Here is a 23,605-nt window from a genome sequence, read left to right as displayed (position 1 = left end):
TGTTTTTAGATCTGTACTATTTGGTTTGCCCTAGGTCCCTAGGCTATCTAGTCCCTAGTTCTTGGTTACCCAAGCAATGCCGGTTATGGGTTCCATCTAATGGGCTTTAAGTCAGATCAGCTATTGGTTGGTTATGACCACAAACTTTGTGCCATCATTGTCTTAGCATATCTTATAGGTAGTTCACCACTGTAGCTAAAAGGTTTGTGACTGGCTTGGTGCTTACATTTTTTCTTTTGATAGCATATAGAGTGCAGTTCTATAATAAAGGTGCTGGAACATAGGGGTAAACAGTCTGTGTAAGCACCAGCCCAACAGCTCCATGTTCAGTGAGTTGTGTAGGTGTTTTCTTCAACAATGGGGCCTGGCTGTCAGTGTGTGGAAAGTAACCTATCATTTTGGTAACAGCCTAGGCTATCTGGAGATTCCTGTGGAGCCCTTTTGGCCAACAACTGAATTAGATGTAACCCAAACCTGGTATTGGATGACAAGAGATGACCAGTTTGGTTTTTGTTTCTCCCACTGGTGTTTTCATTTAGATCACCTTCATACATGTATATATTTTAGGTTTCTAGTTTGTTAGGTTTCCACCCCTCAAAGTCCCTTAATTTTAGCTGCTTCTCCCCATACTTCCTCCTTCATCCTCTTCTCCACTTCCCATCCCTACTTGATCTCCCGCTCATCAATATATCCATAAATAGTAGTTATATTTCCTTGTTCTCATGAGAGCTGTCTATTCCCTCTAGTCCCTTACTCTATACCTACCTACCTTACATGGTTTTATGGGTTGTAGCTTGGTTGTCATTGACTTCACTGCTAATATCCACATGTAAGTGAATATATTCATATTTCTGGATCTGCAATACCTCATTCAGGATGACTGAAGCATCCTTTGGGTATATGCCCAAGAGTTGTATAGTTGGAACGTGAGGTAGATCAATTCCAATTTCCCTGAAGAACAGCCATACTGATTTCCATAGTGGCAACTAGTGTTGTTAACTACTGAGCCATCTCTCCAGCCCTAGAAAAATGACTTTTAAATAACTGTATTTATAATGATTTTTCATTTTTATTTATTTACTATCTGCTGGGAGCCTGCCTGACTTTAGGGGCTGAAGTGGGACACAGCATGGGACCCAGGCCAGAAGACTGATGATCTCCAGCCTTGTAGGAACTTAACTCTTTTTTACTGTTCTGTGCTTCATTGAGCACTGGGGAAACTTAATTCTTTATCCCTCATTTACTTTATAATTTCTCTGTGCTTGAATAAGCACTGGAAAACTTAACTCTTACTTTATAAACTATAATTCTCTGTGCTTGAATAAGTGCTGAAAACTTAACTCTACTTACTTTATAATTCTCCAGCAATTAACATATGCTGTATAGCAGCAGGGAATTCAGTAGAGGAATTTTTGCTAAGGTTCCTTTCTCTCTTGCACAGAACCCTCTTCTTTCACTAGCCAGGCAATTGGGAGGCTTGGAGCAATTAACTTTTAGTGAATCAGGAAAAGAAAGTCATGCTCATAGATAGAAAAACTTTTACACAGGTAGTATGCACAGAAACACACACATTTATACGTACATACTATTTATATTTTTTGTTGGGTCCAACCACCTGTTTCATTCACTCTACATGTATTCATCCGTATTTACACACACATATATATATATGTAAATATATATATTTACATATATAGTATATATATATATATTATACTTACATGTATAATATATGTGTGCATGTATATATGTATGTGTAAATATATATGTATGTATGTTTGGTGGCTAGAGCAAAGCAAATCTCTATGAGCAGGTTTCATTGAGCAAGTGCCAGTGCAGAAAGAACTCAATTATTCTGGATGAAAAATAAGCTCAAACCTTTATTGCTCATAGAAAGCAAAAGCTATCTTTTTATTGAGTATGAAAAAGCCCTGCTGGCCAGGCAGTGGTGGCACACACCTTTAATCCCAGCACTTGGGAGGCAGAGACAGGTGGATTTCTGAGTTTGAGGCCAGCCTGGTCTACAGAGTGAGTTCCAGGACAGCCAGGGCTACACAGAGAAACCCTGTCTCAAAAAACAAAAACAAACCAAATCACCCCCCCCCCAAAAAAAAACAAAAAAAGAAAAAGCCCTGTTCTTGTCAGTAAGAAGAAACCTGTTGTTAAGTGAGAAGCCTGTGCGCTCCGCTCGCTCTCTCCTCTCTTCTCCTCCTCCTCCTCCTCCTCCTCCTCCTCCTCCTCCTCCTCCTCCTCCTCCTCCTTCTCCCTCTCTCTCTCTCTCTCTCTCTTTCTCTTCTCCCCTCTTCCCTCTATCCCTCCCCCTCCTCCCTCCCTCTCTCTCTCTCTCCAAGCATCTTATTTTCAAAAGTTCACAAGTTCAAACATAAATTCAAATCATGAATTGAATAAGAAGTTACAACAGAGAGTTTACATGTGTTTCCATTAACACTAGTTATCCATTTACAGACTCATTTTCTGTCACTAGCTCCACAGGTTCATTAAGAGTTTAAAACAATGATTCTTTTATTTTGTTTTTTTTTGTTTTTTTTTGGTTTTTTCAAGACAGGGTTTCTCTGTGTAGCCCGGGCTGTCTTGGAACTCACTCTGTAGACCAGGCTGGCCTCGAACTCAGAAATCCGCCTGCCTCTGCCTCCCAAGTGCTGGGATTACAGGCGTGCGCTACCACCGCTTGGCTTAAAACAATAATTCTTATGTCTTAAGTTAGCACTGTTTTGGTCAAGAAGCAAATCATCTGCCTTGCATCTCATTAGTATTTAAGTTTTGTATAGATAAATCTAGTCAATAGATTTTATTTTTTGTCTTTGTACCTATCATAAATTGTCCATCCCTCGTTTATGACATTAGTTACTAGATAATGGTTTTACAGCTTGCCTAAAAGAAATGTTTTCCCTGATCATAAATTTGTTTCAAGCCTGTTTTTTATCTTAGTGGAATTAGCCTGTGACACATGAAGGTTTATAGAGCCTTAATTGCAGCCCTTCCTATAGAAGACCAAAATATACTTGTATAAATTTAAGAATTCTTTAGAACCCTTATTAGGAACTATGATATCACCACTTTGTCTACATAGCATTGCTACAAGAGAGTACATCTTTGATCTGCAGAAAATCTGCCCACTAGGGTGGGCTAATGCCCAGGAATTATTATTATATCAATTTACTAATGACAGGGAAGGCATATTACCTGCAAGAATCAATTCTGAGATGAGATCTCTAAAGGCCCTGCAAACTAGAGTTCACCCATCGCAGACCATGCAATACAATGTGTCCTCTCCAGAATGCCACGTGCATGCCTTCAGCCTTTCCTAGATGGCTCCTGACAGCCATCCAGTATCCTATCACATATAATTTTTACTTTAAGTGGGGTGTGTGTGCGTTATGTGATCCATATGTATGTATGTATGTATGTATGTATATATGTATGTATGTATGTATATGACTATGTAAATTCTGCTGCATCTGTGTTAGAGGTCAGAGGAAACTTTCAGAAGTTTTTTTTTCTATTTTGTTGAGGCAGGATTTCTTCTGTTGTTTCTACAGTTTCATACTCAGGCTAGCTGGACCATGACCCTCTGGGCCGTCCTCCTTCTTGGTCTATTGTCTTGTCTATCATCTCACCACAGGAATGCCCGCTCGGGTTACACATAACCACCATATCTGGCTTTTTGTGGCTCTCATGGATAAAGCTTGGGTTATCAGGCTTGTGTGGCAGGCACTTTTACACACTGGCCCATCGTCCCCGTACTTAGCATGTATAATGTAGTCTGGACAATGAAATCAATAAGAACGGTAACAGACACTTGTCTTTAAGGATAGTACCGGGATGTTTTCTTTGGTCCTGTAGAGAATGACTGATGCTGCTGCTCTGGTAACCTGCCATGTACAGGTTCAGAAGAGAGCACTCGGAGTACTGCACAGAATCTTATGTCTTGTACTTTTCTCCCTATAGCAGGCTGTTCAAAGTCATGTGATGCTGCTCAGTATTGGTCGTCAGGGTTTACAGTTTTACAGGCGTCAATAGATGCTGCCATTATACAGGTAAATGGAACAAAGGAAGAAAACTGAACCCTAGTTTAACAATTATTCTTGTATTCTTTAAAGTTGAATTTGGTTAATTTACTTAAAAGTATAAATAATACATAGCAATCATTTAAGAAAAAAGATAAAATGAATTTTTGAAGCCCTTTTTATTGGATAGCTTTATGAATATGATTCAACATACTAAATATCAATATTTATTGATTATAGGTAATGTTTCTGAAATATTCTTATATTATGAAGTATCTGAGCTTTTAGACCTTTCCCCTTGAATTCATATAAGTTAAAGAAGGTAGCTACTTTTATTATCTTAATTGTAGTGCTAGATTTTGTTTTTTATTTCATAAACTTTTATCTCTTATTCATTGAACAATGTTTTTAAAGTTGTGTTCTAATATAATTCATTTAATGTTGAACAACCCTCTGAGACAGAACCTGAAATAAAGTAGTATCAAGTAACTTCAGGACTCTGAATCACTGGCAGAGGACCAAATTCTGGCCTTTGGACTCCTAATTCTGTACAGTTTTGCGTCTAAGATAGTATATACAATCTTCAGTTATGTTCTAAGGATATGCCGTGCTTCAGCATTTCACCTTTAGGAACATTAGCCTGACATTCTGTCCTTAGGATTAGAATTATTAGAATCACACAACACACTTCTCCATCTCCCCTTGGATCTGTGGGCTTTTCCTATAAGGTGTTTCAAGTTGAGATTTGCTATAAAATATTTTAGTTTAAAAATTGCATATGGCTGAGTGTGGTGGCGCATGCCTTTAATCCCAGCACTTGGGAGGCCGAGGCTGGTGGATCTCTGTGACTTCAAGGCTAGCTTGGTCTATAGAGTGAGATCCAGGACAGCCAAGGCTATACAAAGATAAACTTTGTCTTGAGAGCAAACAAACAAAAACCCAAACAAATAACAATAAAAAAGAGAAATGGATATGAACAGTCTTCTCTACCAAACTACACATTCAGAGTTTGTGTGAATGGCCGGCCGTACAAGTAGAATTGAAACCTAAGCAAGAGTCCTGGCTCTCCTTGTTGGTAAACTGCTCGAAGCACATTGACTGCAATAATGATGCTTTTCTTTGTGACAGAACTCTTGTAAAAACCAAATTAATTGATGTATGTAAAATTAGTTTATAAATTCTTGCGGCTTGCATGCTATGACGGTATTATGGGTTTGCAATACTGTGCTAATTCAATTGTATTGTGCTTAAGATAAAAACTGAAACATTAGATGATACTACAAAACTTAATTGTGTTTTAGTTAGACATTAGCAATTATAAGCCTCGGCCACTGTGAGTAATACAGATTTGTAGTTTAGGCATTCATTTAAATGTTAGAAATATTAATTGGTAAACATTTTTATTACTACATGTATCAATTTTAAAACAGTAAGACAACATGCTCTTTTTAAAAATCTGTTTACCTTTTTTTAATGTGCATTGATGTTTTGCCTGCATGTATGTCTACGTGAGAGAGTCAGACCTTATAGTTACAGACAGTTGTGATTTCCCATGTGGGTGCTGGGATTTGAACCAGGGTCCTCTGTAGTGCCCTTAACTGCTGAACCATCTCTCTAGCCCCAGAAAATGTGTTCTTTAAGAGAGCTTTTTAAAAAATAGCCATAGGAATAGTGGCTCTTAATCATTCCTTTGGCTTGGCCCTCAGCTTCGAAGAAACATAGCTTTTCTTTTCTTAAAATGTTTTATTTTTATTATATGTATGTTGGTGTTTTTCCTGAATGTATGTCTGTGTGAGGGTGTCAGATGGCTTGGGATGGAATTACAGACTCCGTTGTGAGCCACTATGTGCGTGCTGGAATTGAACCTAAGTCTCTGGAAGAGCAGCTCTCTGCTGAGCCATCTCTCCAGCCTTGGTTGAAATTTAAAGAAAGAGCGTCATTTTGGCATTAGTGAGAGTAGGGTGCACCTCATTTATCTACCAGAAATGAAAGGTTTCAGAGAACTGGTTCCATTTTCATAATTGAAACATACTCTTATTATCCCTCTAATCTGCTTAACGTGGTAGTAAAATTGTATGATTTTATTTTATTAGATGAATTAATCAAAATTTATTCATTCACAGTCTTCAAACTTTTAATAATTAGAATGAATTAAAAGCAGAATTCTACTTTATATCATATTATGGTCATTCACACTTATTTCAGTAGTGTGACTTTTTGAATATTTTACTTGTGTGATATTACTTTTTTAGGTGTATAGTAACTAGATTTTATTAGGAGCTATTGTTAGAACTAATTAATTTAAAATATTTACATTTTCTAATTATAGTTGAAGACCAATGTTTCTCTATGGACGGAGCTGGAGTCAACCAAGGCTGTCATCATGGGAGAAGCTGCTGTTGTGGAGATTGACACCTTTCCTCGAGGGGTCATCCTGATCTACCTTGTCATAGCGTTTTCACCCTTCGGGTACTTTCTGGCAATTCACATTGTAGCTGAAAAAGAAAAAAAGTTAAAGGAATTTTTAAAGATAATGGGACTTCATGACACTGCTTTCTGGTATGTTTAATGATTTACTATTTAGTATAATTAACAGTTATATTAAATATACTGTTCTTCAGCAGTGTACTTTTATTTACCCAATTTGCGGTAGTGCTGATCCTGATTCCTTCTGTTTCCATTTTCTTAGAATTTGAGATTAATCAGTTAGCTGCTTGTTTTATTGGAAGTTTCTGTTGACAATACATTTACATTTTATTTCACAATGTGTTCGAACCCTTGAGGCATGCACCATATATATCATTGTATCATTGCATGGAAGATAGGAAATCTCTAAAAACTAGAAGTTGACTACTAATGCCCTTCCCTAATATCAGAGCATATGCTTAACACTGAAAACTCAGTTAAAAAGATTAAGGTCTACACATGTAGTTTCCAGATTCTTTTCCTCACTTCAGAACTTCAGTAAATTAAGATGAGGAGCGTATAGGTAATTTATAGAGGCACAAGTGGAGAAAAAAGTTCCCATAGGTGAGGGTTAATGTATCAGCATTTTATATAGTGCTAATTTTATAGAGACATGGATATTTATAAATAAGTATTTCCTTCTCCTCTTTCTACTGTGTAATTAAGACAATTTGTTTGTAAGCTGGCTGGCTTTTGGCTTCCAGCTTTTGGATGCTAGCACTCAGGAAATCAAGTCAGGAGGGTCTTGAGTCTTAGGCCAATGTAGGCTAGATTGCCAGATGCTGTTTCAAACAAAAATTGGTTTCTTCTTAGCCTATTTAAGAAGAGGGTTAGTACTTGTAATAGAAACTATGTTAAGTTTATAATTTTTTGTTACTGTATTTACAAAACAATTTTGTAAATACAGAAATGCATTTTACAATTTTTAAAAAAGATTTATTTTACTTATATTACTACACTGTAGGTATCTTCAGACACACCAGAAGAGGGCATCAGATCCCATTACAGATGGTTGTGAGCCACCATGTGGTTGCTGGGAATTGAACTCAGGACCTCTGGAAGAGCAGTCAGTGCTCTTAACTCCTAAGCCATCTCTCCAGCCTGCATTTTGCAAATTTTTATTTGGTCTATTGTAACAATTATAAAACTTTATGTAGTGGTATTAGTATGTCTTAACATTCTCCTTGCTTTTTACATTTTTATTTCATGTGTATGGATGTTTTGCCTGTGTGCATGTCTGTGCATTGTGTATACATTGTCTGCAGAAGCCAAAAGAGGAGTTTGGATTCCCTGGAACTGGAGTTATAGGTAGTTCTTAGCCACTGTGTTGATGCTAGGAATCAGACCCAGGGCATCTGCAAGAGCAACAAGCGGTCTTAACCACTGAGCATCTCTCCAGAGCCCCCACTGCTATTTTGAGAGAGGGACTCCACAAGTAACTCTGGCTGTCTTGGAGCTTCCTAGTGAATCAGGCTGGCCTTGAACTCACAGGAACCTGCCTTCCTCTGCCTCCTGAGTGCTGGGATTAAAGGTGTGCATTAGCACACCCACCTTTTTTTTTTCTTAAATGTTCTAGAAGTGGCCTTTAAGGCATTGGATTACTATTTTTACATTGAAATTGCTAGATGCATCAACTCAAATCTTTAAAACAAGTTTTTTAAAAAATAGTTTTCAATGCTAATGGGAAAATAAGTAAAATGTGAAATTAAATACTAATGATAATTCCATTGAGCTCTAACTGAAGGGAAGTCTTGAGTTAAAATAGTGATTCTAGTTGATCTTATTAATCAGTAGCTCACATTGTGTAAGTATGATAATTATTGCTATTGATTGGTAAGGTCTTTTGGGTTTATGATAACCAAAGCCATCAGGGGTGTAAGTATAGTTCACTTCATAAAGAAATGAATTGTGTTGACTTAGTGACCTTTTACAGTTTAAGAGAATCAGAGATGCCGTGCTCTCAGGCTTTTGAGTTTAAGCTTTAAATTAAGCATGCATTGCTATTGCATTGGAAAGCTTCTGACTCAGATCATTTTATCTCTGTCAGTCACATCCACCTGCGGCTTGGCTCGTTCTTTCTCCTTCATTTCCTAACAGCATTAGTGCTGAGTACATGAACACATGCAGATACATTGACTTAAAGACTAAAATGGCTGAAGCAAATTTGATGTTTAGTGTAAAATGATATTTTCTCTACCAAAGCTTGTTCATTTGACATAGCAGTGTGTTTGTGTTTTCATTGTAGGCTTTCCTGGGTTCTTCTGTACACAAGTTTGATATTCCTAATGTCCCTTCTTATGGCCGTCATTGCAACAGCATCTTCATTATTCCCCCAGAGTAGCAGCGTTGTAATTTTTCTACTGTTCTTTCTATATGGATTGTCATCTGTGAGTATCTTACCTCAAAATGTCAAACTACCTTGGTAATGTACTTGAGATCTTTTCCTTTGGTTAACTTAGACAATTTTCTATTAAAGATATTTTTGCTAAGTTACAGATAAATAATTAAATAGTACATGATGTAGTATTATCACATTTCTTAGAAAAAGTACAATATAATCGTTTAACTCTAACTTGTTTTGGTGTATTGTATTTTACACTTCTGTTGTTGTCTCTATTTGTCCTGTGAAAGGCTGCACACTGCTACACTTTTTCTCCTTTCATGAGGCCCCGACCTTTTCAAGTTTGTTGATTCTATAGGACAATTAGCTTTAAAGGTCTCAAGGTCATTTTTCTTTTTTCTTTTTTAAATGTAGTTCTTCAGTAGTCTTGATATTCGTTTGGTATATTGACTGAATACTGAATATAATGACTGACCTTTGTGTCATTATAATTGGTTTATGTGCCCATATATATAGTTAAATAATTTTACTATCATTTCCACTCTTTAAAGTAATAAATTATAAACAACTCATATTTCCGGCATAAAAAACTAATATATCACTTTTAACTCCCAGTCTAAAACTGGGTTCTTTGTTTAAAGGCTACTGGGGACCTGTGGAATGACTCAGTGGGTAAAGTGCTTTTCTCACAAAGATAAGGACTGGAGTCTAGGTTTCCTGCACCCACACGATGCCTGGGTACAGAGTATGTATCTGCAGCTTCAGTGTGGAGGTTGGGCATTGGGAGGTGAGGGGATAAAGACAAGTCCTGGGGCTAGCTAGCTAACACACAGCTCCTTATGGACGCTGTTGTGTAAATGTGGTTATATTTTCCCATCATACAGATAGAATGTAATCATTAATATTTGTCAGTTTAAAATTTTTAAATGTGTATCTCTGTATGAAAACAAAGCATCTTCTTGTAACAGAAACTGTATTTTAGTAGCTGTACTTTTCCATGAATGTATCTTTCTTTCATAAAAAAGTTGATTTTCTTTTTGGGTCAGTATATATGAGGTATACAATAACTTTACATTTATGCTTTTTAGGTGTTTTTTGCTTTAATGCTGACGCCTCTTTTTAAAAAATCAAAACACGTGGGAGTCGTTGAGTTTTTTGTCACTGTGGCTTTTGGATTTGTTGGCCTTTTGATAGTCCTCATAGAAAGTTTCCCCAGGTCGCTGGTGTGGCTCTTCAGTCCTCTGTGTCAATGCGCCTTTGTGATTGGGATTGCACAGGTGGGTCATGCATTCACCCAACATTCACCCACTACTTTCTCTTGTTGACAGTTCAGACAGCCACGAATCTTGTTGTGCCACGAATATCACCTTTGGCTTGTAAACAAACAACAGTATCATCTCATGAGAAAGAAATGTCAGAAAACTTAAATTCCATCAGAAAAAAAGTGTACTACAGAGTACAGTTTATATCTGCTTTCTCTTAGAATCTCTCCAATATTAAATTTTCAGTTAAATCTTGCTTATAAATTCCTCAATTTTTGCCTTAGTGTAGTGTATAATTCAGTTCATTGAAGTTACTTGTTTAATTCCAAGTAGTCTTTATTGCTCTACTGTAAACCTTTATAAAGTTACTTTAGAATAATGCTGAACAGAAAATCATGCATGACATAGAAGAAAGCTGTCAGGATGAAAACAGTAAGCTCTATACTTGTGGTAGGTTTCCCTTGTCTAGGAACTGCGGGATTTTCATTTATCTAAATAACATTTACCATTAGGGGCAGGAGAAATGTCTTATTTATTAAGAGAACTAGCTGCTCTTTCAAAGGGTCAAAGTTCAATGCCCAGTACCCACATGGTGGCTTTCAAGTGGCTATAATTCTAGTTCCAGGGCTCTGATGCCCCTTTCTGCTTTCATACTTGTGATGGGCAGCAGGCATACATGTGGTGCTCAGATACACATGCAGACAAAGCACATGCATACACAAAACATGAAAGCAAATTTTAAAATGAAGAGTATTTAGCTTTATACATTTTATTTTTTCTTATATGTGTAGGCAGAATCAAGCAAAAAAAATCTCATAAGGAGCTATTCACAGAGTAGAACATAAACTCAGTTATTGTATAAAGAAATATGATTTCATACTATATTTGACTTATATTTGATGTCATATAGATGTTTTATGAGGTGACATTACAATAGATTGTTTATAAGCATATTAAAGAAGATTTAACTACTTAAGAGTTATTGTTCCACACTTTGAGACTGTACTGAGTCCCTCTTTTCTTCACAAAGTGGGACTATGGTCATAGGTTTTGTTGGGAGTGACAGAATCCTTAAATGCCATTTGATTGATCTCCTTCAGTTCACCGATGAGAGGACTGAAATGGAGGGTGGTAAAATGAGTTTGTTCACACGGGAGGAACTCGTACCTGAGCAGGGCCTTCGCTTCCAGAACACTTCTCTCAGTAGCACAAGAGTCTAGTGTGTGTACTTTAGGAGAACCAAAACACCTTCTTTCAGTATTACAGACATGCTGACCATGATTTTATCCTGCAGTGTTTATTTGGGTCTGTTTTCTTAGGTGTTTCAGCATTGCACATTACTTTTATTTCTTTTGTTCATCATTGCATTAGAATTAAGTGACTCGGGGAGTGTGGTACACAGGCTTAAGAAGTACTCACTGGGAAGAACAGTAATTAAAAGGAGAGCATAATGGTGCATGCCATTAATCTCAGCATCCCCTTAAACCCTCCTTTAGTAAGGAAGCAGAAGCAGGTAGATTTTTGTGAGTACAAGGGCAGCCTGGTCTACATAGACAGATCCAGTCTCAAAGCACAATACAAACAAACAAAAAAAAACCCTGCACAGAGTAGAAATGATAAAGTGAATCTTTTAAATAAACTTCTTTTGTGGTCTGTTTTCCTTATAAGAACATGTTACTAATTACTTTTTAAATAATGTTGTTAATGTTACTCTTGATTTAATGAATTATGCTTAGTAATGTTAGCTCTGTTCTAATCATTTTTGTAGAATAAAGTTGATGGTTTTTTTTTCCCCAATCAGGTCATGCATTTAGAAGATTTTAATGAGGGTGCCTTGTTTTCTAACTTGACTGAAGGTCCCTATCCTCTAATCATTACTATTATCATGCTAGCTCTTGACAGTGTATTCTATGTCCTCCTGGCTGTATATCTCGACCAGGTCATTCCAGGTATGTGGCTGGTTACTGTAAATATTCTAAAGTAATTTTGCTCGTATGCTATTAATTTATTTTTTCACCTAGCCAGAGTAGTTTTCATCATATTATTGATTCAATTTGCGCTTTTTTTTAAAAAAATTATTTATTTATTTTAAACTCCAAACTTTATTCCCCTCCCAATCCACCCTCTGAGTGTTCCACATCTGATACCTCGTCCCCACCCACCTGTCTCCACTCCCCGCCCCACCAGACCTCTAAACTCCCTGGAGCCTCCAGTCTCTTGATGGTTACTTGGATCTTCTCTGACTAAACCCAGACCTGGCTGTTCTCTGCTGTATGTGTGTTGGGGGCCTCACATCAGCTGGTGTGTGCTGCCTGGTTGGTGGTCCAGTGTCTGAGATATCTCAGGGATCCAGGTTAATTGAGACTGCTGGTCCTCCTACAGGGTTACCCTCTTCCTCAGCTTCTTCCAGCTTTTCCCTAATTCAACCACAAGGGTCCCCGGCTTCTGTCCATTGGTTGGGTGCAAGTATCTGCATCTGACTCTTTAAGCTGCTTGTTGGGTCTTTTGGAGGGCAATCATGCTAGGTCCATAGCCTCAGTAATAATGTATAAGTAACATATATGCATATGTTCACAATATATAGTATATAACTAGCCCCTAGTGAACGTGAAGAGATTGTGTAACAAGAAAGATGTTTGTTTTGACAGCCTAGATTGCACTTCACAACTTAATCCTTCATTATATTAATCTTTTTAAACTATTTTACCCTCTAAGATCCAAAGCTGCCTTGTAACTCCAAACACTTTTCTTCATCTTTTTAAAATTAAGCTTTATTTCAAAGATTAAAAACCAATTACATCATGTCTCCTTTCACTTTCCTCCCTCCAACTCTTTCCATGTCCTGCCTTCCAACCCCTCCACCCCACCCCTGCCCCAAATTCATGGCCTCTTTGTTTTTGTTGGTCTTTTTTTTTTTTTTTTGAGATGGGTTTTTTCTATGTTGCCCTGGCTGTCTTGAAACTATTATATAGAGCAGGCTGGCCTTGAACTCAAAGATTTGCCTGTCTCTTTTTTTCCCCAAGTGCTAGGATTAAAGGTGTGCACGATCACTGCCTGGCATTGACCTCTTTTTTTTTTGGAGTAATTGGATTTTTATATATTCCAGCCTGTCTAATATGATAACTACTAGTTAATATGACTTTATTTAATTAATTTTTACTAATTTTCTTTGAGACAAGGTTTGCTGATTTGGAACTTGCTATATAGCTTCTGCTGGCCTTGAACTCGTAGAATTCTGCCTGCCTCTGTTTCCCAACTGCTTGAATTCAAGGTGTGTGCTACCTACCATACCTATGTAATAGGACTTTTAAATTTAAAATTAAAGTAAGGTTATTTAATAACTATTATTTAAGTATGCTTTCAAAAATAATTTGATATAACTCAGCTTTTAATGTTTATTTTTAGGGGAATTTGGCTTGAGGAGGTCATCTTTGTACTTTCTAAAGCCATCATACTGGTCAAAAAGCAAAAGAAACTATAAGGAGCTATCGGAGGCCAACATTAATGGCAATATTAGTCTCAATGAAATTGTTGAACCAGTTTCTTCAGAGTTTATAGGAAAAGAAGCTATAAGGTATGTTTAATTTTTAGGTATAGGTAGAACTGTTGATGGAAATTGTGACATTTAAACCTTACGTTATACTATCATAGAAGATAAGGGATGAGAAAATCCACATTGTAGGCAGTTTGGTAGTGTTTATACGAAATGACATTGTATCCCCTTACTGATTCAAGAAGCATTTGATTAATGAAAGATGAGGATAATCTATAAATCCTTGAAACAAGTGCTTCACCTCAGTTGTCTCAGCCTGAAACGGAGTGGGTGATGACTAGAGTGGAGACCAGGAGTCCATTTTTGTAGGTCTTCAGACAATCGTGTCCTTAATGTCAATGTTATTTGGTTATTTGTTTTAGCAGAAAGGTGGTTTATTATTTTTCCTATTAAATATTTCAGATTTTTCTTTTCTCCTCTGTATTTTGTATACAGATTTACTCTTATTTTGGACATGTGATTTTAATATATCCCTCCAGGTCCCCCCCTTGAGTATCTTCCCCCAAATTTGAATAGCTGTTACCTTATTCTGTGTATGCAACCCTGTCTTAATAGTGTGGAAAGTGTCTTGTATTGCTAGAGATGTATATCTAGTTCAAAATTTAAAAGATAATCTTAAAACAATTAAGACAGCTTGGATAAAAATATATGTTAACACATGTAATTAGAAAATTTCGTATATATTTTTAATATGAATCTGTGTTTTTTCAGAATAAGTGGTATTCAGAAAACCTATAGAAAGAAAAATGAGAATGTGGAGGCTTTAAGAAGTAAGTAGCTGGCCCAGGATTTAGTCCCTAGCATCGTAGTACAGATGGAGAACCAGTCTTCGTCGTTGTTGTGAAAGTTAAATTTACCCGTTAAGATTTGTAGATACTTTATGTGACTAATGTTGATAATACTTACAACACAGAAGTTATAAAGCCAGAAAGAAGTATCTGTTGACTTGAAAATACCTAACAACTTGAACCAGTTTATATTATATTCTGGTTCAACTATATTGTATTTTATTATTGTGTACATGTATAAGTATTATTTATCTTGTTGTAAGATTCTTTTTTGTGAAGTCTGTCCAGACAGTTGGAGTACATTTAGCAATGTGTCACTATCTTCCAGGATCCATAAAATACACTTACACACTGACAGTTTTAATTTGTGTGACTGTATTCTGGTAGGGTACAGGGGTATGTTAGGATGGTTTTATTTTATGTTGGCCCAATAGATAGTGCTCCTATCATCCTCTCATTGGCCATTTGAATGTTCTTTTGTTCCTAAAGTACCTATTTAAGTTTTATATTTTTAATATTTTAGGTTCATGGCCTTTGTTAGATAAAGGTATTCAAATATCCTATTCCAATGTGAAGCCTGCCTTTTCGTTATAAACAGTGTGTTTTGATGAGCATAAACAAATTCTTAAATTATACCCAATGCATGAGTCTCATCATTTCTGGCTACAGTGCCATTAATGATAAATTATTATTCTTTTGTTTAACTTAATATTAAAGGTTATTTATGACCTCCATTGTGAGTTACTCAACTGGAAGTCATTGCCAATGCCAAGAAGCAAGAGAAGGAAATGAGAGATACCTAGGTCGTAAAGGAAGCTTATAAAGTGATCAGTCTCTGCAGTACACGTAGTGAGACTGAAAGTGTGTTTAGAGAGGTGACAGTATAAGATAGTGTAGAAAATCACTATGTGCCTGCATTCCACCACCGAGGAACTGAAAATTAAAATAAAAACATCAAAATACTATGTACTTCCATGATGTATGTCTTAAAAAGTACAGATGATTGCTGACAAGAGTGTAGGAGCTGGACAGGTAGCAGCACCATGTTTAAGGGTTGGAAGTATGGATGTGTACATGTGAGTTCTGATCATATAGTGTAGACTCACTCAGACAAAAGTCTATTAGGTTTTTTCATTCATTTGAAAAATGGCCTTTGAAATTATATATAAATGCAAATGACATAGAATTGCCGAAACAAATGTGAAAAAAACCTAGCAAATTTGTACTTTAGCATTACATTGTTTCAAGATTTCATATAAATGCTATTGTAGTCAAGACAATGTAATTTTGGCATAAAAGAAATAGAAAAATCAGTGAAATAGAGAAGACAGAAATATTGTCCTGTCCAGCAGGGCATTAAACAGGATCCAGGAAGATCACCTAAGAGAGAATGGGGGAAACAATGGGCGAGCGCAAAGAAACATGGCTTGTCTATAGGCTGATCAAACTGTAATTTTTACTTTTTCACACAGGGGTTATATACACAAAAAGGCAGGAAGTGGGGAAGGGTATGACTCAGGAGCGTAGGTGTTCAGGGGGAGTACAGCTATCTTCCAGAACAGTGTGAGCTGGGTGAAGGTTCAGGGGACAGATCACTATGACTCTGCCTATGATTCACTTGTCCTTATCTAAGTTGGTACTGTCCACCAAGGCTGCCTATCTACAAGGTCTATGACTATTCAGCCTGGCAATTTTCCACCAAAGCTGCTTGTTTACAATAGCTTCTAGCAATCTGTTTCAGTGTTTTTCCACAGAGACCCAAGACTTTGTGCCAGCAGGCATGTATGTCAGGCCTATTGCTGATTTTTGGGCCTATGGCTGTTGTAGGCCTTCAGTGTATAAGCAGGGCTGCCCCTGACAAAATATTACTTATATTTTTATGAATAATTAACTTTTCATTAAAGTTTAAAGCAAAACAAAAACTATGAAAACATGACCTGTTTGATCCATGCTGAGAATGTAGACAAAACAAGTGAAGAATGAATCATATAACCAAATACAAAACTTAAAATGACATAAAACTCAAAGAATGAAAAACACGAAAAGTAAAAGGCGAAAGATTTATATGATCTGAAGAGAAACCAGAGTATAATCAGCAATAGGCCTGTCATACATGTATACTAACACCAAGTCTTGGGTCTCAGTGGAAAAACATTGAAACAGATGGCTATAAGCTAATGTAGACAGGTAGCTTTTGTGGAAATTTATAAGCCTGAGTAGTCATAACCTTGTAAATAGGTAGCCTTGGCAGACAATACCAACTTAGATAAGGACAAGCGAGTCATAGGCAGAGTCATAGTGACCTGTCCCCTGAACCTTCACCTAGCTGATACCCGGTTCTGAAGATGTCTGTATTCCCCCTGAACACCCACACTCCAGTGTCATTCCCTTCCCCACATCCTGCCTTTCTGTGTTTATAACCCCTGTGTGAATTAATTACGATTTGAGAAAAAATAAAAAAAAAAATAAATTGAATAAACTGTGGAAAAAAAAAGAAAAACACGAAAAGTATCTTGAGACTTGATTAAACAAAAGTTTTATAGGTTTGGCTCCAAAAGCGTGAACTGTAACTGATTGAAAATCAAAGTCTCCTGCTGCTTATAAGACACTACTAAGGAAATGAAAAAAGTCCCGGATTGGAAGAGACATCTGTAAATCCTGTGTCCAAGAAGGCACTTGCTTCTATATATAATATTTTAAAGTGCCTCAGAATTCAACAATAAGGCAACAACAGCCCATGTGTTCTAGTTCTTGTTGCTGTGATAAACACCATGAACAAATGCATCTTGGAGAGGAAAGGTTTTATCTCATCTTACACTTCAGTCCATCAGTGAGGGAAGTCAGGGCAGAATTCAGGCAGGCGCTGAAGCTGAAATGGTGGAGGAACACTACACACTGGCCTGCTGCCCAGGGAGCACTGTCTTGTTTCCAGAGGACTGGTTCAGTTCCCAGTACCTACATGGCAGTACACAGGCGTCTAACAACAATTCCAAGAGATCTGACACACATGCAGGCAACACATCTGGACACACAAAATGGACACAAAACGAAAGTAAAAAGTTTCACAAGTGGAGCCTCTCTGTACTTTCTTACCGCTTAGCTTTTGGTGTCGATTCCTTGTTTTGTTCTTTTTGTTCTACTTTATTTATCTTCAGATACCTTGGTGAGATAGATTTCTTTATTAATCTCCTTGACCACTGTTAGAAGTCAGTACACAGAAAACCTTCAAATATTTTGTATATACCTTAATTCTTAGTGTCAGAAGAAATATTGATTATTTACACTTCCTGCTACTCATACCACTGACTATGACCAGACTACTTAATCTGCTTAAACTATGTTGGTAACTTTCTGTACTGAGTTTGTCTTCCTTAAGATTGTGTAGAATTATGAACTCCCTTATAGAGCTGAATGGATACATAAAAATTTGTGCCTTATTTTTTTCCATGAATTAGATTTGTCATTTGACATATATGAAGGTCAGATTACTGCACTGCTGGGCCACAGTGGAACCGGAAAAAGCACACTGATGAATATTCTGTGCGGACTGTGCCCGCCTTCTGATGGTAAGAGTTTTCTCACTTTAGAGAAAACAATCTCCTATTTTCTTTAGTGTTATTAGACAAGGAGTCACAGTATGTAGCAATTGTTTGTCCTCTTTACATGTGTGCTAGATGATTTATGTCAGTGATTTGGAATAGCTATTTATCTGTGGGAAAGTTTTTTTTACATACTATGTACACTTAGTTTTTAAAATAAAAAATTGGTTCCATGATATTTATTAAAGCAAAAAATATAAGTTTAACTTACTATGTATTTACTTTTTAAAAATTTATTTTATATACCTATTTCTATCACATATTTGTGTGTACATATCTTTATTTCTTATTTGCATGGAAGAATAAATTAGTAACTAATTGGAAATTAAATTGATATTGGAAGACCCACAGATATTTCAGTATACAGCTAAAAGAAAGAATGGTAACTACTAACACTGTGTTCCAAAATCAAATTTAAAGAGCAGTACCTCTATAGGTGTAAACTCTGTTTGGAAGCCCCATGTTTCTGCAATTACCGAATACTGCCAATGAAATACATTTTATTATAAATAGGCCAGATTGTATTGACTCTGCATTTCAACTTTGTAAACAAGACTTAACTTTCGTTTTTTTGTTTTTTTGGTTTTTTTTGAGACAGGGTTTCTCTGTGTAGCCCTGGCTGTCCTGGAACTCACTCTGTAGACCAGGCTGGCCTCGAACTCAGAAATCTGCCTGCCTCTGCCTCCCAAGTGCTGGGATTAAAGGCGTGTGCCACCACTGCCTGGCAGACTAGTAGTTCTTAAGTAAAGCAAACTATCAGTCCAATCTGATAATCAAATTATAAGTTGATTCAGTTGAGATAAGAAAGCAGGAACTCAAGGCATTAATGATGTTCAAGACTGTACAACCAGCCTGTACACGATTTTGTCTCATAGTATTGGATGTGAAAGAAGCTGTGGCTGAACCATAAATGCTGTCACTGTAGTGACATATGTTTTTGTTAAGCTTGTAGTGTACTGTTGCTCTTCCTACTGTATAATATGCCTTGGAAATGAAGGAAAATCAGGTTGAAATACAATTGAAAATATACAACCAGTGCTGTCAAAATCAGAATATATCTTCCAAATTTTATTAATTCTGGCTTTGTGTATGCATTGTAACAAAATGAGTAAGTTATTAGGTATATCAGAACATGCATTTTTAATATTCAGTGTCTTTAATGCAAATTTAAATATTTTGCTTTTAGGGTTTGCTTCTATATATGGACACAGAGTCTCTGAAATAGATGAAATGTTTGAAGCAAGAAAAATGATTGGCATATGTCCACAGTCAGATATGAACTTTGATGTTCTGACAGTAGAAGAAAATTTATCAATTTTGGCTTCAATCAAAGGAATACCAGCCAACAATATAATTCAAGAAGTATGTTATTCATATATAAACCATCACTGTATTTCCTATATATTAATATGCTTTATAATAATTATACAGTAAATATGCTTGAAAAGTCTAAACATACAAAACCCCTCTAGGCCTGTAAAGAGAAGCTATGAGGAATTGGATGGATTTGGAGTGCTTACATTAGCACATGTGAATGACCCTCCTTTCCTCCTGAGGGGACTCCTCCTCCCTTCTTCCTTCCTTTTCTTCTGCTCTGCCCTCATCCCTTGTCACTCTCTGTGCCTCAGCACACACAGAGCCTTCCTACTCATCCAGCAAGAAACAAAGCTGAAGCAGACTTCTCCCTAAGAACCTTGTTACTTATTAGTTTCAAAATTATAGTATTTGTAAAAAGTAAGCACATACTTAACATTTTAAAGTTGATATTAAAAATAATTTTAAAATTATACTGCTTAAATGATGCTTAAAATAATACTTCAAAACTTACAATATGTAAAATCTAATTTTGATGACTATGAAAATAATATGATTGTTGATAGAACATTGTTTACACTTTTTTACAGGTGCAAAAAGTTTTACTGGATTTGGACATGCAAGCCATCAAAGATAATCAAGCAAAAAAATTAAGCGGTGGCCAAAAAAGAAAGCTGTCTTTAGGAATTGCAGTTCTTGGGAATCCAAAGGTAAATACAGTGTTCATTTCATTGATGAGATCACTTTAAATAGTATTAGGTTAGAGATGTGGCTTAGTGGTTAAGAGTACGGGCTGCTCTTCCAGGGGACCTGTGTTCACTTCCCAGCACTAGCATCTCAGCTTAAAGCTAGTTCTAACTCCAGTTCCGGGGATTCTGATACAGTTTTTTGGCCTGTGGTTCACTAGGGACACATGTAATACACAGACATATATACATGTACAATACTCATATGCATACAAAAATAAGACATTTAAGCAATTAGAACAAGACAAAAATTAAAGGATTGAATTAGTCACTATCTGGTGCAGTGATTTCATGTGTGTTTCTTTTATGCTGTGCTCTGCTCTGTAGAAACAGAAGCAACTTCACCTTACACACTGTTAAAAAGCTCACGTGTGTGCTTATAGCAGAGAGCCTATGGAAACCACTGCCTTGCTATGTTACTCCTTTCTGCTGTAGTATGAGATCAGGGTGGATTTGACTTTTTATTAATTGGACTTTCTGTTAGCACCTTTCCATGCTTTTTAAATTAAAAACAACTTGAAGCCAGATAAGGTGGCACATGCCTATAATCCAGCACTCAGGAAGCTGAGTCAAGAAGATCATAAATTCAAGGCTAGTCTAGGTTGCAGAGTAAGAATCTATCTTAATAAAAAGTGCCCCTCAAAAAGTAGAAAGAAAAAAGTTCTTTCCCCAGCCTAGACTGCATCCCTTACAATGATACAGAACATCTGTCTCTAAATATCAATTGCTCTACTTACAGATTTAATCATATTATTTATAGCAGCAGATTTAATAATTTTGTCATTTTTTTTTTGTCTGATTGTCATACCAGTGCCTTATATATAAGTAACCAAGGAAAACATTCATTGACAATTTTAAACATTTATACTAACTTTAAGAAAGATTTTTGGGTGAAAATATTAACTTGAAATAGAGAAAAATTTACAGTATTCATATAAATTTTTAATATTTTGGTTTTCTTGCCATTTTTGTACCCCTGTTCATTCAGATACTCCTGCTAGACGAGCCAACAGCAGGAATGGACCCCTGCTCTCGCCACATTGTTTGGAATCTTCTAAAATACAGAAAGGCTAACAGAGTGACCGTGTTTAGCACTCATTTCATGGATGAGGCTGACATTCTTGCCGGTGAGATGTTTGCTTTACTGTAAAAGATAAGGGAGTTAAACATGGAAATAGTAAATCCTGAGGAACAAAAGAATTATTTAATGGTACATATTCTAAACAACAAGTTTTAAAATTTAAAAATTATGTATTTCTGTGTTCAGTGTTTTCCAAATCATCCTGTTTCAGTGATTTCTCAAAATAACTCACTCAAGATTTCTCATACTTAATATATACTAATTTGTTGTTGCAAAAGGCTATGAAGCAAAATTAGCAAAGGCCTAGGTCACGTGAGGCAGAAGTCTGAAGGAAGCCAGGCACGTGCTTTCAGAGGCCCTTAATCTCCCCATGGCTTACTTGTATGCAAATGCAAAGTGAACTACATGCTAGTTTGTTAAAGGCTCAGTGTTTATAATTCTGTGTGTACTGGTTCATAGAGCTGTCCTTCCTAACACAGCATAGCTCCAGAAGGAAAGGAAAGCAAGCAGTCAGCATAAACTGTGTTTTTGTGTTCAGCATTTAGACATAGTGGTTTTCCTTGTCTGTTTTTACACTAATTGAAACCTTCCCATGTCTAGATTCTCAGTTGCTAGTCAAGGGTCAGCTTTGTAAGTAGGTCAGTCTATGGTAGCTCTCACTGGGCTGTTAGCCATTTTCTGTGCAATTTTGTGTATGTATATGTTAAAATTATATATGTTGGGATTGGTTTTTAACACCCAGGATAAAAGTCCGAGAGTTTGAAATACTATAACTTCTTTTCCTAGCTGATTATGTGGTATTAAATGGATAAATCCCTTATCTCTTTAGTAGTATCTATATCAAATGAACTAACATTTTTATTTTTGTTATTATGTTTCCTTTTTTTGTACATTTGGTTATAAAGGAATCATGATAACTCCTGTATTACAGGTTCCTTTAGGAAGAGTTTGAGCTTTCTGGAGTATGTACTCTGGAGTCAGGCTGCCTGAGGACAGTCTTGGCTTTGTTATGTTAATAGCTATGTGAAACATGTTTAAGCAATGTGTATTTGTTTTCTCTTAATATTCTCATCGGAAAAAAATAGATGATGATATTCTAGTGTCTTCATTATAAGGTTACATGATGATTAATGATGTAATACTTGTATGTATGCTGTTATTAACTTAGAAATTGAAATGTGAATTCCACTTCGTAGACAGAAAAGCTGTCATATCACAAGGGATGCTGAAATGTGTTGGTTCTTCAATTTTCCTAAAAAGTAAATGGGGAATCGGCTACCGCCTGAGGTAACACTTGTTCTTCTGTGCCCTTATTCTGTTTGTATTTACGCTTAGCCTACTGTCACTGTTTTCAAGGCTTGCTCTACTGTGCCCTAGCCATGTTTAGTGATCTACTTTAGAACATTCAGAGTTTATTGATTGTTTATGGACTAATCATAAAATATGATTTTGGCTTTTCCTAGCATGTATATAGACAGATACTGTGACACAGACTCGCTCTCTTCACTGGTCAGGCAACACATACCTGCCGCCGCTCTGCTGCAGCAGAATGACCAACAGCTTGTGTATAGCTTGCCTTTCAAAGACATGGACAAGTTTTCAGGTATTTCTTTTCTTATTTTCAGTTTCTTGGTTGAATAGAGCTTTTGTTTTTGAGAATAGGTTTTTCTCTGCTTTTTTTGATTATTTCTTTATGTAATAGTCACAGCTGGTCAGAGTTTGTAGTTGTTCTGCTTCAACTTGGCTTCAAACCTGAAATGCTGCATACTGATATGTATGATTTTTGCTTTTGTCTTTTTATCAATAGTATGCAACTATCATTTGTTAATTTAAATACTTAATGGAAATAAAGAGCAATATGTGTATGTTGTTAAGAAAACAAGAAAATTAGGGTGGGTTTGGTGGTCCTGTCTATAATCATAGCAACAAGGGGTCGGAGACAGCCAGAAGATGGCTAGAGGTTTGAGGCCAGGCTAGTCTGCATAGCAAGTTCCAGGCCAGCACAGCCAGTTGTACAGTGGGAGCCCTGTTTCAAAATTGGCAGAGTTGTTTGTAGCTTTCCTGAGGATAAGGTATGTGTGTGTGTGGTTTTGCTTTTTCTTTTTGTTGTTGTTTAGTGTATATGTGTGTAAAGAGTCTGTTTATGTGTTTTCAAATAATTTTTAATTTCAGAATAAATTACAAAGTAATGATTTTAATTTAGACTTATTAACTGCTATAAAATATCTATTAATTTTAGTTTGAAACATGTTAAAAGTTCTAATGAATATTTTCCCATAATTAAAACTTCCTTGGCATTCTGTGCAATTTATGATGTTGAAAGTATCCTGACACCAAAATCTTTGAGTACCATTATGCTGGCTAAGTAAATTTAATCCATGTATCCCTCCCTCCCTCCCTCCCTCCCTCCCTCTCTTCCCTCCCTCC

At 36.4% G+C, this 23,605-nt stretch overlaps 1 protein-coding gene across 2 annotated transcripts in view; it reads left to right on the top strand.

Moving 5' to 3' along the window:
- The window catches only part of Abca5 (ATP binding cassette subfamily A member 5), a 79,908-nt gene that overhangs the window by 13,595 nt on the left and 42,708 nt on the right, over nt 1-23,605 (top strand). The window contains exons 5-17 of one of the 2 annotated variants that reach the window (XM_028761278.1): nt 3,970-4,058; nt 6,358-6,587; nt 8,740-8,881; nt 9,924-10,112; nt 11,899-12,046; nt 13,503-13,671; nt 14,362-14,420; nt 17,894-18,004; nt 19,224-19,399; nt 19,942-20,061; nt 21,086-21,224; nt 22,375-22,465; nt 22,642-22,781. In XM_028761278.1, coding sequence (XP_028617111.1) covers nt 3,970-4,058; nt 6,358-6,587; nt 8,740-8,881; nt 9,924-10,112; nt 11,899-12,046; nt 13,503-13,671; nt 14,362-14,420; nt 17,894-18,004; nt 19,224-19,399; nt 19,942-20,061; nt 21,086-21,224; nt 22,375-22,465; nt 22,642-22,781 — 1,803 coding nt within the window. Of the gene's footprint in view, nt 1-3,969; nt 4,059-6,357; nt 6,588-8,739; nt 8,882-9,474; nt 9,581-9,923; nt 10,113-11,898; nt 12,047-13,502; nt 13,672-14,361; nt 14,421-17,893; nt 18,005-19,223; nt 19,400-19,941; nt 20,062-21,085; nt 21,225-22,374; nt 22,466-22,641; nt 22,782-23,605 lie in introns of those variants that run through there. The other variant, XM_028761279.1, reaches the window with a different exon arrangement.

This window comes from Grammomys surdaster, unplaced genomic scaffold, assembly GCF_004785775.1.
Source record: "Grammomys surdaster isolate TR1022 unplaced genomic scaffold, NIH_TR_1.0 126906, whole genome shotgun sequence".
In the NCBI taxonomy this organism is placed as follows: Eukaryota; Metazoa; Chordata; class Mammalia; order Rodentia; family Muridae; genus Grammomys; species Grammomys surdaster.
The sequence above is the reverse complement of the archived record's forward strand: the minus strand, read 5'-3'. Positions and strand labels throughout refer to the sequence as shown.